Source organism: Gasterosteus aculeatus, chromosome 15, assembly GCF_964276395.1.
Source record: "Gasterosteus aculeatus chromosome 15, fGasAcu3.hap1.1, whole genome shotgun sequence".
In the NCBI taxonomy this organism is placed as follows: Eukaryota; Metazoa; Chordata; class Actinopteri; order Perciformes; family Gasterosteidae; genus Gasterosteus; species Gasterosteus aculeatus.
Window position 1 is genome coordinate 6,822,602 of NC_135703.1, and position 18,495 is coordinate 6,841,096.

General features: G+C 41.3%; 1 protein-coding gene across 2 annotated transcripts; it reads left to right on the forward strand.

Annotated features, from left to right (window-relative positions):
* The first annotated feature begins 89 nt into the window (after nucleotides 1-89).
* lrrc9 (leucine rich repeat containing 9) lies at nucleotides 90-15,790 on the forward strand. Of its 2 annotated transcripts, none has more exons than XM_078089926.1 (32): nucleotides 90-558; nucleotides 734-952; nucleotides 1,221-1,361; nucleotides 1,572-1,635; nucleotides 1,729-1,799; nucleotides 2,489-2,671; nucleotides 3,065-3,220; nucleotides 3,318-3,523; nucleotides 3,645-3,776; nucleotides 3,885-4,064; nucleotides 4,192-4,312; nucleotides 4,563-4,698; nucleotides 4,804-4,944; nucleotides 5,030-5,157; nucleotides 5,503-5,676; nucleotides 5,770-5,889; nucleotides 6,063-6,254; nucleotides 6,331-6,456; nucleotides 6,565-6,705; nucleotides 6,895-7,072; nucleotides 7,201-7,418; nucleotides 7,513-7,635; nucleotides 7,723-7,853; nucleotides 7,962-8,070; nucleotides 8,160-8,299; nucleotides 8,750-8,886; nucleotides 9,336-9,553; nucleotides 10,416-10,484; nucleotides 11,374-11,484; nucleotides 12,410-12,581; nucleotides 12,724-12,880; nucleotides 12,964-15,790. In XM_078089926.1, exons 1-32 carry the CDS (start codon nucleotides 523-525, stop codon nucleotides 12,995-12,997), a joined length of 4,464 nt encoding a protein of 1,487 aa, XP_077946052.1. In that variant the 5' UTR covers nucleotides 90-522; the 3' UTR covers nucleotides 12,998-15,790. The 2 variants fall into 2 exon arrangements, with proteins under 2 accessions (XP_077946052.1, XP_040055962.2); XM_040200028.2 differs by having other exon boundaries at nucleotides 9,441-9,553.
* The last annotated feature ends 2,705 nt before the right edge of the window (nucleotides 15,791-18,495 follow it).

An 18,495-nucleotide genomic window follows, 5' to 3' on the forward strand; every position in this document is an offset into this window, starting at 1 on the left:
ATGTATGTTGCAGTGTAGCTCCCTCATGTGGTAGCTTTAAATATTACCCGAACCGCCAACGTCTCAACATGGCTCCTTAGCAACCAGACGCGGCCTGCATGGAAACGGACTTATGCCATTAACAAACATTAGGCTGATGTCTCTTGGGCCACAGAGTTTTCAGCTCGGAAGTTTGCCGGTAATAATCCTTTGTTCTGGAAAATAGTGTTTTTTTTTAATGCAAGGGTGAATTGAAAACATGAATGTAACGTTAGCTAACGTTAACACGTACACTATCTAACGGCACGGCTATTGCTACCTAGCTGGTAAGTTAGCATCAATGTGAGACAACATTTCGTATGTTTGTTTATTTACATGCTTAATTTGTTACCATAACATTACATCCCAGCTGGCAGCCTAATCGACATGGACCTTCTTTAGTTAAAATAGAGAAGGATATAGTTATGCAATAGAAGGGAAAATGTAATATTCTTCTAAACGTTATCCTGATGTAGTAAAGTTATAATACAGAGCGAGAAACAAATGAACCGCAGTGACGAAGAGGTGGTAAAAGAACTGGTGAGTATGAAATTCACATTCATTTTGCTAAAATGACAAATGGTTTATATCCAGTTTTACTATTTGCAAAACTATCTATGCATCTATATATTTTTGCTTGCATGATTTTCACTGCCACATCATTTTCCTATACAAGTTATGGTTCTCTTGAATATTATATTTTTTTTATCAACAGTGCTTGGCCAATGGAGTGTCCTATGAAAGAGTTGCTGAAGAAGGGAGCAGCGTCAGCTCCCTGGAGATCTTCTTCTCTGGTTTCCCCCGCATGGTTGGGCTTTCGTTCTTCCCAAGGCTCTGCCAGTTTATCGTACTGGGCCAAAACATAAAACACATGGAAGGACTTGAGTGCTGTCCTCTGCTTCGGGAGCTCTGGGTAGTCCAGTGCCATCTGACTGTAAGTTTGTTATGGTGGTCATGTTTTATAATCATTCTGGCTCCGGTGAAAACAATAATGCAGTATGTAATGCCTTGAATCATTAGTTCTTTTTGTGTTGTTATTGTGAGGGATTCTGACGTTTTGTTTTATTTTCTTAAACCTTGTACAATGTCACCACATTTCTCCCCTTTGTGGCATTTAAAGACAACAAATCTTGAATGCATTGACATTTATGCAACCCATGGTTTATAAAAGAAATAATGTGCAACTTCTTCTTATTTTTCAGGGGATATCTGGGCTACATAATTGTCTTCTACTAGAGAAACTTTACCTGTATGATAATCAAATCTGTGAAATAAAGAATTTAGAATTGCAGATCAACCTAGAAGTCTTGTGGCTCAACAACAACTGCATTACTCAGATAAAGGTTTGAACTCCCGTCTTCCTGTCTGTCAGTATGTTTGCATGTTTATCATACACTATTCTTCATTAAGTGTTGACCTCTGATTGTTTTTTTCTGAATTTCTGTTGAATTGACTACCAAAAACAACTATTTACAGGTTCTAAAAAATCAGTAAATATCACAGCTGCTTGGTTTTTTTAAACAGTTATGTGTGTGTTTTTCATTTTTCTCAAGGGCTTGAACATGCTTCAAAACCTCAAAGAACTAAACCTTGCTGACAACAATATTGAAAAGATTGGTAAGTTTTTTGATACCTCTGTATATGTGTCAAGTTTAATTGCAATTCAGTGAGCTGTTCAAAAAAAATGTAATACTTTAAAATTCTTTTAAGGGCATGGCCTTGATCCTAATATCAGCCTTCAGATTCTTAATCTGGCCGGGAACCAGATCAGCTCATTTAAGGTGAGAAAAGAAATATGCTATTGACATTTCTTCTGTGAAAAGTTGTTCCTACTTATTTGTAATATCCTATTAAAATTGTTGGTCTTATAAGAGCTATTTAAAATTCTTGTGAAATGTCGGGGTCAAGTCACATTTTCACTTTTTTCTTCAATGGGCTGCACAGGCCTTCAGTAAGGTATTGAGTAGCAACATTTCCATTTATAACACTCAGGATTCAACGGTAAACATTCATGACTACATCAATATATCTATGACTACATTTCTATGCGATGTCGTTTTCTTATGATAGTCAGTAATACACTTTAGGCGCATACTGTGGCTGACAGACTAATTTAGAACATTTGTTCTTTCCTCTTCGTTTTGTTCAAGGGCATTTTGACGTGACAGTATTTTGGCTCAGGCCTTGCTCTGATGATTAACACCGTGATCATATTCCTGACATCTACCTTTTGGCACAACCCAGCTTGGCTTTGAGGAATGAACTATAGTCATTCACATATTCAAAACAGCTCGTCATTCTGCTCCTTTATCATTAAAATATATATATTTTTAGCTGATGTGAGGCAGTATACAGTATATACAAATCAAATGCCAAAACACATATATGCATATATAATGGGGGGGTTGGACGCAAAAACCTCATTAATGACCCAGCCTGTGTATTGTTCTGTCATATGTTGGTGTAACAGGACCTGACCCTGCTTGCCCCTTTAACCAATCTGAGAGAACTAGCGCTGAAGGACTCTACGTCAACCTCAAACCCAGTGTGTCTTCTGTGTAACTACGCCACACACGTTCTTTACCACATCCCGGGCCTCCAGCGACTTGACACCTATGATGTGTTGAGAAAGCAAGTCAAGGAGGCGGCTGAGGTATTAAGAAGAAATGCAGCGTTTCTTTGTCACACCAACTGAGCTCATCCGGGTCACTTTTTATGGTTCTTTTCCGGGTCTTTGAAAGGGGTCGAGTTACTTTAGGTGATGATAAAAACGTTACGTTTTGCATAGCTAGCTTGAGAGATATTAGGAAAAATTACAACATCATACACATTGTTCTCTATTTGGTTGTAAATTGGGTTAAATAATTAAATCCATGACACATTTCTTAATTCCCTAATTATCACGCTGTTTTGTATTACATGTGGGCATTTCCTTTTAATTTAGCATAAACAATGTAATATATTAAATTATTGCGGTACACAAAATCTGCTTTGAAAAAAATTATGCTATGCTTTTGTGATCTGTTGGTTTTGTTATACTCCATAGTCCACAGTAATGAAGAAAATGATGTACTACAACATGCGTATACGTACTGCTCAGAGGAACCTGGCAGAGATGCAGCTCACTCTGAAGGAGAGGAAGAAAACTATGTTACAGTTACCAGAAGAATGCATCAGGACACTCAATCACGCCCTCAAGAGTGTATGTATACTTTTTTAAATGATTTTAACAGCTATAAAAAGATTGTTTGTTGTTTTACAAAGTTAAGAAATCTGCTTTCATCTGGTTGTATACTTAGCTTGAAGGTGAGCTCTCCAAAGGGCAAGCTAGTTGTGAGTCTGCCTGCACGTTGGGGGACGGTTCAATGCACCTGGTTGAAGGTTCAATCGACAGAAGTGACCCAACCAATGACACCGGTTGCGATCCAGCCCTGGAGCACAAAATACTCAACAAGATTGACGCACTGAGGGAGAGACTGGTGCTTTGGACGAGGAGGCTGGATGAGTCTGTATAATTGAATAACATACAAAGATAATTTTAATGGTTTTTCAGAGAATATATCATCATGGTGTGAATGAAACTGTGCTAATGTGAAAAAAAACAATGGTCCCTCTTCTGTATTCAGGGTCGAAGCCTGGTATGAGCGGAGTTTGACGCAAGCTACACGCATGATGGAATACACTGTCCAGTTTCTATTGATGGAGCTGGAAAGTGTTGGAAATATCTGTTTGGAGGAGGGCTGCTCCACAGACCCATGGTACACACAAGCCACAATATGATTAAATACAATTACAAATAGTCGCAGTTCACAAAGGACAAATAAAAAGCAGACCTTAACTTATTTTCTACAAAATGTACTCGACAGGTTTACTTCCTGTTGCAACCTCCTGCATTCCCGCTTCTCTCATTCAGACTTTAAGGTTTACAACATTGCTGGCATTACGATCACTAGAGTAATGCGCATACACAACCGTGCTTTAAGGCTGCGCTTTGGGGACAAATTTCACACCCTTCTTGAAAACGAAGAGTCTGATACTTCTTCGCAGTAAGTTGATTGAAAATTGTAGTGAAAAGTGCTGATAATAAAATGTTTTAAAAACCAATTATACAATTCTTTAAACCTTACTATTTTTATCATAAGTAACATTATTCTTTAATTTACACTTTTCAAGTAGGAATTACAGACGTCGGCTGGAGCACTTGTTCTACGTAGCTGACCCTGAAAAAGGGAACGAGAGGGAAGACATTTTGAGCATTCTAGCTGAAGGCTTCAAAACAACCGAGCAAAATGAGGTGTGTTTACTTCTGTCCAACAACACTGCATCGCCTTGAATATATTCCTCTGAGAAAAACTACTTTAAACATGCAATTCACGGATTAGTAACTTCTCCAAAATCTACAACAGTTTCAAAAATGTTTTTATAGATCATTTTTATATTGAAAGTCCCACGTTTGAGAACAGGAATAACTACACAGAAGTGCTGTGAAATAGAACAGAATCTGTCATTTTCATGTTTTCACACAGTCTTAACATGTTTACTAGGCATCGGAAAGAGAGGGTGCAATACCTTTATCCAACAGCCTGAGTTTGGCTGAAGAGCCCAGAATTGAACACGCACTGCGCTGTGCCAGCCAAGATGGTTTCAACCACTGTACGGACACAATACGCTTCAGGCACGGTGAGTTACGTTCAGGTCTTGCTCATAGATAGAATTCTATATACTCCCCTCAGCTGTGACTGTAGTTTTTTCTTTTTCTAAAACGATACTGTTTTCTACCGGTAGGTCAGATTATTGTTTCAAAAGTTTTTGTGGGCCACAGCATGCCTCTCCGAGAGGGCGACCCGCTGGACAGAAGCCTGTATCCCAGAGCCTACTCTGTTTATCACAATGTGGAGGCTAAGCACGGACCTGCGATAAGTGAAGGTATACTGCATTAAAAATGCAACAAAACATCCTTTATGTCCATATTCATGAGGTGTGTTTACATCTGAGTGTGCTTTTCATTTAGAGGGACAAAACTCAACAAAAACACAGACGGGTCCTGAGTGCAGTCCCAGACGAAGACAGTGGTTTGTGTTCGACCGTGAGCTTGTCCTGCCTGAGTACATCATATATTTTGAATACATCACCACCAAGGTAATTCATTCCTGGGTTTTGTTAGTGTTTGATATGATAGGTCTGTCATATCTTCTTCTGTTCTTTCTTTTTGTTACACCAAAGGGAATATCATCCTATTGTTATTATTATGACAAATATATAAAGATAAATCCCTTTTCCTGCGTACCTCTGCAGGGCAGTCTCGTGATCAAAATTTGTGTTATCATGGATTTTACATATATTAAAATATAATTCCTATTTTTTTGTCAGTTTTCTAGTTGCATAGTTGTTTTAAAAATTGTAATTCTATTTCAATAATCCGTTACAAATCACTCATTGTTTACCTACCACGCAGTTCATATGGTTTGTGTTATGTTGTCATAGGATCAGGAAAAACAAAAACACAACGGGGGCATTGGCGATACATCCAACGATGTCATCTTAGACCGGGAAGTCCTTAACATGGAACCTTTGCTGAAACCGCAGCCCAGGTTGTTGAGCTTGGATGACAAAATTCTGCTTAATGTCACCCGAGCGAATGTCCTCAGTCAAATCACTGTAAGTCCGGTTGGCGGTTCGAAGGGCGGCTTGAGTTTTGAAGCCGTTTCACGTTGCATTCCCATGATAATCTTCCTTGCGTTGATCGTCCAGGTGCTGAACCTTCATGGCAACGGTCTGAGTAAAATAAAGGAGATTTCCCGCCTCACAGCTCTGCGGCGCCTTACCATCAGCTTCAATGAGTTCACACACTTGGATGACATTTCTCACATGGTAGGGAGATGACAATAGGAATTGTTTTTATTAAGGTTAAACTGAGATTAAGTCATGAGAGTCATAAGAGATTAGCGTTATCATAGTAACCACTGTTATGAACACTGTATTTTTGCACCGTAGCATAAAGTGGAATCTTCTAACGTCTATTGTCTCTATTACGTAAAACGCAGCCCAACCTTGAGTTTTTGGACGCAAGCTACAATCGCCTAGTGACCCTGGAAGGGCTTAAGAAGTTGGGACAGCTCAAACTGCTCGACCTGCGCTGGAACAAGCTGACCAAGGCCAGAGAGGATACAGCTGTGCTGAGAAAACACACCCCTGCTCTGCTGAAGCTCGATACCCGACATAACCCTTGGATCAGGGTGCGTGCTTTCATCCCAAAAATAAAATCAAAAATGTAAGGAACAAGGAGCTTGAGGTGCTTCTACTTTTTTTTAGTCTAAAACAGTCCGAATGACCATACTCGGCCGTCTAACATCCCTCACACACCTGGACGGTGCGATGGTAGCAGAGGAGGAGGCTTCCTATGCTGTTCTGATGGCAGCTGGATCCAAAATTAACCAGGTTAAGATCTTACAGATTACAATAAGGAACGCACACAGTCTGAACATCTACCTGTATAGTTCAGGACGCACGGTAATTAAATTAGAGCTCTTGACTTGCTGCTCGCAGGCATCTCTTCTGGCTCACTCAAGTACCAACAGTGGTCGACCTCGCAGTCTCAGCCTGCTGTCAACAGCCCAGCTCTTGTGTCCTCTCAGTCCTCCCCCCTTGAGCCTCAGCCGAGAGCTGGAGCTTGACTGGACCGCAAAGGTGAGCTACAGACTTGTGGGTTTCTCCCAAAAGGTAAGATTTCAAAAAGTGCAGTGCAAACTTTATCAAAATGTCTCCTCAAGGATGGATGATGTTAATTATGTGCCATGACATTTGTATACTGTAATACACGTTTAAGAAATAATTAATAAATGTCTCTGTGTGTTTGTGGCCCTAAATGTTGACTAGATCACTGTGCTGAACCTTGACAGCCAGAGGATTTCCAAACTGATCAATCTGAATAAGCTGGTCAACCTTCGCTGGGCTTCCTTCAATGATAATGACATCACCAAAGTTGAGGGTCTTGACAGCTGTTTGAAGCTGGAGGAGCTTTCCCTCAACAACAACAGCATTAGCACACTCAATGGTTAGTCACACACTCACTTTGACAATGAAGTTGGAATTACAGAAAAAAGGAGTTGCATCTTATTTAGTCTTTCACACCAAACCTTAGTCATTATTTCTCTGTGTTGTCTTTGCCTTCTGTTTCTTCAGGACTATCAAACCTACATTGTCTCAGTAAACTGAGTGTAGATGGAAATCAGCTGTCTAGTCTGGAGACAGGCTTAGACCGGCTGCCAAACCTGTCCTTTGTTTCCGTGGAGAACAACTGGATCAGCAGCCTGCGTGGCATCCACAGAGTCCGCTCCCTTCTTGAGCTCTACATTGGCAACAACCGAATCTCTACGTCCCGGGACATCTACTATCTGAAGGCAAGTGGGAGAGAAAAGAGGACTGTAGGTTTCGGATCATCACACGGTTTTTCATGCATGCAGTCAAAGCTCATATGCTCCTCTTTCTTTTCAGGGATTGACAAACCTCATCATTCTGGATCTTTATGGGAATCCTTTAGCAGAGAAACTGGAAAACTATCGGATTTATGTAGTCTTCCATCTACCCTCCCTAAAAGCTCTGGATGGCATAGCAGTGGTATTTACGGACATTGCAGCAGTATTATAAAAAGAAAAACACAAGCAGTCCTATCAGATATTGTTATGTATCTGTTGTTTTTTGCAGGAGGTGACTGAGTGTGAAAGTGCAAAGGACATGTTTGGAGGAAGACTAACCCCTGACATGATAGCAGAGAAGCTGGGCCACTCAAACTGCACAGACATCACCTACCTTACCCTGCAGTCCTGCTCCATTAGGTACGAGTCTGGCTAAACAGACATAAAGACGCCCATAAATGAGCATGTCTATAGTGATTTACATCGTTTGAAAGGCAGGAATAATTAAATGTGTTTGTTCCTCCACAGGATAGTTGATCTGTCTCCAGTCGACCTGTTCTGTGGCCTGCGCAGTGTCAACTTAGACCACAACAACCTCACCTCTTTTTCTGGCCTCATTTTCCTGCCCAACATCAAAGTACAAATTGCACTGCAATGTCAAAAAAAACAGCTGGCTTGAAAATCACCCGAGCCGTAGACAAATTATTTTCCATTGTTTTATTTTAGGCTCTTTGTCTGAACTACAACCACGTTGAGTCCATCCTGCCCAGACAGAAGACTCAGGCTTCGCTCACAAACAGACAGATTCTGTACAGCAAAGTTCACTCCAGTGGTTACGGCCAACACAGCCCATCGAAAGGCAAAGGGTAACACGGTTCTTACTCACGCGTATTTTTACATTTTACCATGTCTGATTGTTGCCGTGGGTGAGGAATGTGTAAATTGTAACCAGTAGGGGGCAGCACTGACCATGCAGTGAATTCAATGTCTCTTTTTTTGCCTCAGTTGATACTTACAAACCATCATAAAAACAACAGTTTCAAGACCATATTATTATTTATTTATAAAATAAATATTATTTATAAAATAAATAATAACGTAAAAGTGTATTTCAAATTATATGAAATTCTAACAACATTATTTCATAAAAACCAGCACACAAGCAGTGCTGTGGTTTTGTTTGCACTGGATGTAATCGCCTTTGAGGTGGTCTATTTGTGTGAGGTCCGACCAGTTAAATGAGACAGCAGGAGGGCGACAAAGATGTTCATTTAACCACAGAGGTTTCAAGCTGTCATTCTGTGACTTTGTTTAAGGGAAACTGGGGCCACTGTCGGTCTGGAGCCACTGATGGAGAGCCTGGAGGTGCTGCATTTGAGTCACAATGGCATCTCCAATATGGCCAATCTGCAGCTCAGCAGGCTCACCAATCTCAAAGCGCTCTTCCTTCAAGGTATGTTTTCTTGGCGCACCAGCCCTCTCCCACGCAGCCTGTTGAAAGTGCATAGAGCCTGTGAAAAGGCAAGCACTGAGCGCAAAGTCTCCCATAGACTGTAGGCCAGGCGGGAGATGAGACCAAAGAAAAGAATGACTGACTGACTTTCTTTCAATCGCTTTTGATGGCTTTTGATTGAGTTTGTCTTTGTCAGGGGCAATTTGTCCCACAAAGCCGACCATGCTTGTCCTTTCTTCATTTTCTGCTTCGAAACCTTTCAAAGGCATCTCTGTAATTTCATTGCTTTTACACCTGGGCATCCGACAAACAAATGTTAATTTTGCCTTTTAAATGCTGCTTTTTATGTTCTTTAGGCTGTTCAATTTACTCCTTTTTTGTACATAACAATATAAGACTATTACTTGAAATACCATCCCATTGTTTTGATGAGGTTTCTCTCCCGATAGATAACGAGATCAGCCAGGTGGAAGGATTGGAGGGCCTTCACCAGCTGAGAGAGCTTGTGTTAGACAGGAATCGGGTCAAAGTTCTGGCTGCTAACTCTTTCATAGCCCAGAACGTCCTGCTTGAACTGCACCTAGCAGAGAACCGGATCCGGGAGCTCAACCATCTTGATCCTTTGACTGAGCTCCGCAAGCTCTTTCTTGGCATGAACAAGTTGCAGGTATTTTCCTTCAGCACCACTGGTCCCCTCATAGGATGGATATTTATAATGTATATATTTTATTTTTTGATAAAATTGCATATTCCGATTTCCTTTGAAACCACCTTAATGAGTCACACCACAAGGATTTCCGGATGTGACCACCAAGGTCACGGTAAGCTTTGGTGCAGCTTTTGATTTATCACCACATTTTACTGATTGGCTCATATGAAAAAATGTTTAAGAATGTATTTTATGCGGCGTGCAACAGTATTACTTTTCCCTGCATTTGCAAAGTAAGACATGAAGTATAGTAATCATGAGTCATTACCACCCCGCTGTGGCGTGCGAGGGGTAGCATTAAGGAGAATCAAGTTTGATTGAAGGTCAGGGCCGCTTGTATGAAGAGAGAGAGGAACAATCAGGACAACGTGTAATCAGCTTCTCAGTCTGCATCTGCTTCTCACCCGGGGCGAGTGATTTGTACTTTTGTTGCTAGTTCCTTCTTCCCTTCTCATCCTTAATGTTTCTATGCATTCAATTAAGATATAAAATACAGCAATCATCCCAGCACTACAGGGCGGACAGTGGGGGCGTCTTTGAATTACGGCCAAATGCAACCATAAACCTGGGAATGAGAGAAAACACCCCTGTGCCCCTTTGCGTGCCAAAACTCTCATGAGATTAATGAGAGCTCACACATGTAATCTCTCCCATCAGCTGCTTCTGGCCTCCATAACCCCAAATTATGAAAGGTTCTACTCCAATACAAATCTCTCCATTTTCAACACACAGTAGACCACAACCAGTTTGAAAGGTGCTCCAAATGCGGTGGTAGTGAAAGTAAAATGCTTTAATAATCTTTGTTTCTTTACATTTGTAGGACATCACAGAGCTTGACAAACTAGAAGTTCTTCCTTCGCTGACTGAGCTCTCTGTTGTTGGAAACCCCGTAAGTGTTTTTGGCATCAAACACGTTTAGGTAAAGTGAAGAAAAATTTGCCACGTTTGTTTCCCTATTGTGAGTTTCGCCAAGTGATGTGAATCCACTTACCTTCGGTCACAGGACAGTTTTTCTTCCACTCACCAGCAAATGATCAAAAGCATGCCCGAACCGGCTCAATTTCCAATCCAAAACACTATCCCAGTGTAACTCTATGTTTCCAAATTAAGCGATTACATGATGGGCCATCTGCTGTGCCTCAAACTGGCCGGCATCAGAGACAAATCCCTTGACCAAATGGCACGGCACTATTGGTGCGGTTACATCACCCATCTGGAGCTGATGGAGCAGGCATGAGCAGAGCCTGCAACCCAGGGCCTTCCGATAGTCCGTTGGGCAATGCTCAGCTGCGGGCGCCTCTATTCTGCTGGACCCCATCCCGCTTCTCTTCCCACAGGGGGGGTTAATCCTGCCAGGCGGTAGAGGCCAACAGCCACCCCGGAGACAATACCTCCTGCTGCTGACAGCATGAGATTGCTACCTCACCCATGTTCCCCGGCCAAAGTCTGTCTTCTCCACTCCACTGGACATCCAGTGGCACGCACTCACAACTTACTCACATCACAGAAGCGGTGTCCTATAGGAACACAAAGTTCTGTGACTGGACCGGACGAATGTGTACCACAGGATGCCCTCACATGGGAGCTATCTGCTGCTGTCAGATGGGTCACTGCGACAGCTGTTGGAAACATGATAACTAAATTGGGACCCACATAGCATCCTGTTTATGCCAGACGCCTCAGGGCAAGCGTCACTAATGTTCCACAATAATATTGACGAACTCTATTATTTATCACTGCATTTTTTTCATCAAACAGGTCTTTTTTATTTCTTCCAGGTGACCAAAACCTCTCTCTACAGACCGGAGATGGTACTTCGCTTGTCCCAGTTGCAAGTCCTGGACGGAGTGATGGTCACCCTGGAGGAGACGACCAGGGCCGAGCTAACAGTGAGAACTGCACACAACACGCATGTTCACTCAGGAACACACAGGATGGATGTAAATAAATGGGATGGGGCGTAGCTGCCATCTCGGACACAAAGTTATTTGTAGCGTTGCAGTGTACTACATTTTTTGTTTGTTTTTGTTGCAATTTGATTAGTTTAAGGCCAACAAAATGAAATAAAACATAAGTATTTACTGCAATACATGATAAGATGAAGTCCAATAATATAAAATAATACAAATACAAAATAATCAAAATATCAACCACCAAAACAAAAAAGGGTAAAAGCTAGGATCAATCTCTTTCAGTTTGACTGTTCATGTAATGAGAAACCAAGGCAGTGATTCTCCTGCAGCTCTGAATTAAAAGCAGCCTAAGCCTGATGGCATCATCCTGCTGATTAGATGAAATGTGCCCAGCCGATAATGCACCAGTGGATTTACCCCCTATTAGCCAGGTCAACTCGACCCCCTCTGCTTGTTAGCATTGTAGACGTGGAAATGACCGAGCAGAAGTCCTGCGTTTTCTCATTAAAAACACAAACTCCCCCTATCGACTTCTCATAGCTGTCATCTCGGTTGACCGTCAAGTTACGCTTGTTCCTCTTCTTTTGTTTGAATTGTTATTGTTATTGATGAGTATATTTTAATACTCCTCCAATAAGATGCTTATATATGTGGAACAATAAGCAATCTAATCTCCAATCGCTCGCCAAGTGTGCAGGAGGAGTGGCCCAACAGAAGTGACATTGGGCTCATAGAAATAGGAAGAAATAGAAAAGAGAAGTTGTTCCAGCTAGGATGCAAATGTCAGTAGGCCCTGAAGTCTCCGATTATCTGAATAACTGCTTGGGTTTTTAAAGGTAATCATGTCCTGGATTATTACTTCCTTCTTCCTCGTGGTCCTGATTTAATATTTCTCCTAAAGGCCTTCTCCCAAAGCCCTGGATCTTCACTTCCTACCACTGAAATAAGTCTACCTGTGCGGCTACCCATCATCCCCCGAAACCCCCCTCTGGGAGGAATGAATAGAAGCGGGTCTCTTTATAACTTGATGCCGAGTAACGTGGATGAAGCCCAATCTCATTACACATACCAGCGTGAGTGTGTCTCTTCAGGATAATGACTTTCGTTACAGTTAAAATGATTCCTTTTCTACTATACATAAAAGTAAACTATACTGTGTATTGCCAATGGTTTGACACCCCTTATTTCACACCATTTTATTCATTTCCAATTCAGAGAAGAAGCATAAGCACGGTAATGCTGTTCGGAGCGGCCAGGCTGATATTACATTTAGACACATTCGCAGAACAGGAAGCGACCTGCCAACCGCCGGTTCCCTCTATGATGGGAGCAGAGGCGTCATCACCTATCCCAGCCAGGAGCAGGACAGCAGGTTGGAAAGACTTCAATCCAAGAGACATCAAATGTAAGGGATCTGTTTAATCATTTTGTTTTCCTCGTATTGTTATTTTTCAGATTTCCGAATGGTGGTAAACCTCCAACTATGTAGTGGCTAGAAGAGGTGGCTCATACCTGGAAACATGATTGTATTTTATTGTATTCTGAGAATGGTGTTTTTGTTAGTTTGCCTTCATTTTTGTGAGCATCACAAGTGCAATTAAATTTTTAGGTAAAACATGTTTGGGGTTAAAATATTAGGTTACATGTGGTGCATCCCCCTCACATGCATTCATAATGACCGTGACCTTGTTTTTTATCCACATATGTGGATCACTAACCATGGTAATCTGAGGATGAGAGGTTTTGGTTTCATTTCTACTGCCCCGAACAAGTGAAAAAACACCCACAGATGTAAGGGCGTGTGACGCTGGCATGCTGCTTCCATGGGGTCAGAAGGACCCCCAGCAAGTGGATAATCCAGCTTTAACACACCTCTCTGTGGACAATAATCTGCAGTCACTCAGATAAAGTTGTAATTTTGAATGAGGTCCAAATGGATTTGAGAGCTTGTCAGTTTCATCATGTTAGCCTCTTTTCGTAAAGCCCTCCGCCGTTTTGAGTAATAGGCAAATCTCGTGTGTTGTAACTGGAAATGAACCCACTCTATTTGATATTGATGTTATTTCTGATGAACATGAGAGTATAATCCTTCCCGTCTTCTTGACAGTTTAGCCGAGAGTCCTGTAGTTAACAAAAACACCAGTCTGAGCCTTAAATGAGGATACAGGCCATAGGATGTGTCTAAAACATGAATTCTGGGCCCTATTAACTGATCTTTGCATGATGAAAACCCCCACGTGAAATTATTTAGATCTGTTTCCACCAAAATACCTACAGTAGCTGCTGTGCAGACTGTCATCTTTCTCACCATCTTCTTTTTAGATTTTAACAATTGTTTGTATTTTATCACAATGCATACACAACATATTTGCCAACTATTTTAAGTTGTGTTAAGGACACCCCAGAAGAATTAACATGTCTTTGTTTTGAAGATTTATTTTGCTCATTAATTTAGATGTATAGAAACCTAAATTTGTGCGAGAAATGTTTGTATAGAACAATGATATTTAACAATTTGAACGACAAAAAAGTAAGGAATAAATGCTGAAAAAAAACAAGATCAATCCCATGCATATTAATTTGCACATACAGAGAGAACCCCCCCCCCCCCCATCTCCTTAGTAGGAGCAGAAAACACTTTCTGTCATATTTATATGACCACTAGGTGTCCTTAGAGCTCCGTTTCCTCTCCTTGCACAGCGCCACTAATCAGTCCTCAATGTATTTACCACCTTCCCCATAGATGGTAATTCGTCACCGTTGAGTGTGGTTATGTGTGGTTACAGTATGTGTGTATACTTTAGTTTTGTGTTCCCTGCCTGTGTGGCCTCCGCTGAACATGCGAGGCCACAACAGTGAAAGCTCTCCCCGAACCAGCTCCTCTAATGCATGTACTTAACTTCACTTAATTTGTGTTAATTCCCAGCATTAAGCGGGGGTAATGACTGTGCAAGTGAGTGCACTGTCATTACCTTGCTCTGCCTGACATCAAATGGCAGCTGATAAAGGCACATATAAAAAAAAACCCTCTAATGCACAGATTTGGGAGCTCTGGGAGAGCTCTCAAATGCATTAGGTATTGCAAAGGATAATTACACAGTTTAAATGTAAAGTATGTGCAGTAAGAAATATCAGGGTTTTAATACAGTTGTATGTCTAGTGTAAGTTTATAGTGAGCACACCGCTTCATACTGTATGCTTCACTTTGCATATCTGTCAGCGTTCTTAACATTAAAACAACATTAGCATAAAGATTGTGAATAATTCATTAGTCCGGAGTGAATTCAAATGCACTGCTCTCTCTATCTCTCTCTCTCCCCCTCACTTCGCTCCTCCATGTGAGTAGACCACATGGTTTGTAGCTGGTTTAATGGGATGGAATGTGACAGGTTATGTTTTCATCTGCCTGATATGGAGCCCGGCTCGGGAGGGAGGGAACGAGGGGGAGAGAAAGAGAAAGAGAGGGTGGAGAGGGAAAAGTGAGTTGGTCTCCAAAGTTGTGGTGGGGATTTATAATTAGACATATTTTGCTTGTTTTGAATCAGTTATAGATGATGCTCTCCCTTCCACACACACACACACACACACACACACACACACACACACACACACACACACACACACACATGTCCACATAGAAAGAGCACATGCTCGGTATGGGGCCATTACTTCTGGTCCACTAACTCCCTACATTTGCTGTGTCTGTGCATCCAGAGCACCATTAGTCCAAGACTCTGAATAATTGCTGAATGGACCGTGTTTTCACTGCTATCTACTCAGGTTGCAGTGTTGGTTGATGTTGTGGGTGAAGTGAAAAGGATGAGGACCTTGATTGATGTTTGATGCTGGAGATGATGCCGCATCTCGTGCAATGCTAATCAAACCATTATGCACCGTACATGCAATGGATGATGAAACTCTCCAAAGCTCCACGTGCATTACACATTCATCAGTTTGTATTAACTTCAGGGGTTACAATTACATCAACATCATCGCTTGACTTGGAATTGCTGTTCAAAAAATAAAATGTTTTCTCTGCATCTGGCTGCGGATATATAGCAAACAAATTCACGTAATGAAAATATAGATTAGTTTCTTTTCAAAAGGGGCACATTATGTTGCAGAGTTCATTTTCCATCACCACAAATACATCCTCTATTCAAAAACAATCTTGCCATATTGCTTCTCTTGAAATCTCTCATTGAGTTATTGTTGTCAATTGTCATTTTCCTGTAATGTATTTTCTGTGAGGCTCCCTGGAATAAAGCGTGAATAGTGAGAATGCAGTGAGATTGACAATTATTATGAAAAGGAAAATGCTCTTATTTTGTGCAGATATTTACAATGGCAGCATTAAATCTTAACTAGTTTTCATTTCTAGACATGCTGCAATTTATCACATTATAGAAGTTGCATATCATTCATAACATTGTTCAAATCAAACGGAGCGTGTTGCTTTGCTAAAATGGCCCAAATAAGTCAACCAAACAACTCACAAATGTTCAATTTCCTTGGAAATTGGACACAAATCTATTTTCAGACCACCATGGTCTGCTCCTTGCAGATTGCAGCTAATGTGGTGACAGCCTTTTTATTTCATGAGATTTGCATTTGCATTTTTTAAATAATTCTTGAGTCTCAATCAGTTGATATTCTTCATCAGTCGTCTATAACAAAAGTGGAGTAACAATTTTGAATAAGTGGTGCAATAGGAGGATTACAGAGTATAATACATGTTGTCGTGACTTACAAGCTTTTCTATTGTTGTAGTTTATTGTGTTCTACACAAAGGAGAAATTGCTTTTTCAAGATGACAAGCAAACACAACGTCCTACTCACCCTTATCCCCAAAGCCCCAGTGAAGAATAACAACAACAATTTAATCTCCTTGGCTCCAGATTATTATCTTTCTTTGTGTTGATATTTTGTCCTTTTGTTGTCCTTTTTATGATCCTCCTTTTTACCCTCCCGCTCTCAAGTAAATCATCCATTTGGAGAGGCAGGCGCTTGACCACAATCACTTTCATTATATTGAAATAATATAATACTTGTAGGATTTACTTTTTTTGTATTAAGAACATGATAACAACGATTTGGGATGTAATATTAATATTTCTAAACCATTGTGAGAGTTTGGGGTCAACTAAGCGCATTTGAATCAGGATTTAAACACAAGGGAGAGGTCAAGAATATATTTAGGAGATGGAGGATGAACAAACCTTTAACGTGTCATTTAATGTAATCATTGCAAAGAGGGATGGTCTTTTCCTCGTTTGCCGAAAAGCGATTTTGATCGTTTGTTATTTATTGAAGAGCCAGATCTGAATTTTCTTTGTTGACTCATTTATGTAGTTTTGTCAATTTTTCATACAATACAATTTTCTCAATGTAATTTTTTCAGTTAGAATTGAATCCTCTCCTAAAAAAACTGTCAATCATTGCTCTGTCAGACAGTCTCCTGTGCTCTGATGCATTTCAGGCTGATCGGATACCAATATGATCGAGTTGGTATACCTAGAGGCATCAATTTATTTCTACATAAATTAGTCTTTAACGTGATGAAAAACAGTTCCCCAGTGATACCTGTCAAACAGGTGTGACCGGATGAGGGTTTTCCCCTCCCTCTTTCCTGCACACAGGGGTGTGGACCAGCACACCTGGGGCTAATTGTGATTGATTGGGAGAGGCAGGGATATTACTTAAGCCTCTGGTGTGTGTGGACTCGTCCTGTGGTCTTCTCCTGCTGGGTGTCTGTGGAGACGGTCCGAGAGGCGCGCTTTATGTTTTGGCCGCTGCCCTAGGTCAACATTCTGCTGTGGTGTGGTAAGGGAAATTTTTCCATCTTTTGTGCCTTTTTAGTCTCCTGTGTCGCCGTGTATGCGGCACTAATGTGCATCCTTCCATATAGTGACCCTGTCTGGGTCATGGATGTCCCCACGTGGGTGGATGAATGCCTGGACTGCTGGTGTTCGGTGTCTCGGTACGATGCACGCCTCCCTTTTTTTCAACACATTTGGGCGTTATTATAAAAATCTAAATGGTCTTAATTGTTATAGTGTGGGCCGCTGTCTGTGAGTGTGCGCGAGGTGGGTGCTGCCGCCGGGGTCTGTGGGCAGCTTGACCTGTAATTTGGTAAGTCGCTGTGTCTGCCTGTTTGCTGTACATTAATTACGGTCTTGTTCTAATGCGGTGTTTCACAGCATAGCTGGACCCGGCTGCAGCCTTGGACATGCTGTTGTGGTGCTATCCTGGTGCCGCGACCAATTAATGGGCCGATCTTCCCCGGCGCGCTCTCTCCCCCCCCTCACTGAGACTGTTCTTGATACCGGCTAAAAACCTTTCGGAAGAACAGTACAAATGTGGCTCTCTATTGGGTGAACTGTTGGACATATTACATGTTTTTTTTCCTTTTTTTGTTTGAGTTGAATTTGTTTACATCTTTATTATGCATGCCGGTTTATGGATTTGAATTGTTTGATTTGAATTTGTTTACATCTTTATTATGCATGCTGGTTTATTGATTTGAATTGTTTGTTGGTTTTCTTTATAGTCCTCAAACTCCCTATCGCAGAACATATTGCCATTTTAAAAAGAGTATTAAACAAATAAAACTATATTTTTTATAATTATCTTATGGTCTCTGACCCCTGATTTGGTGAACGGCTCTGCGTGCCTTAATAAGAATGGTCTTGGGCCTATCCCAAGTGGCGTTGCTGGAGATTATTCTTCCTGGAGTGTCATAGGACGCTCGTATTGCCACACAGGGATAGCCACGTGCCAACGTTTTGGTCCGTTCATTAGTGATCACACACGGATTGACGCACTGCAATTATCCACAGCCCGTTTAAATCGCAGCATCACATCTAAAAGTTATAATCCGGTGTGTGATGAGCGGCGTTGGTATGTTGGTACACTCATTTGAGAGACGATCTGGTTGGCAATTGTGTGCAACGGAGCGCGTATAACACAATCTTTGCAGTGTGTGTT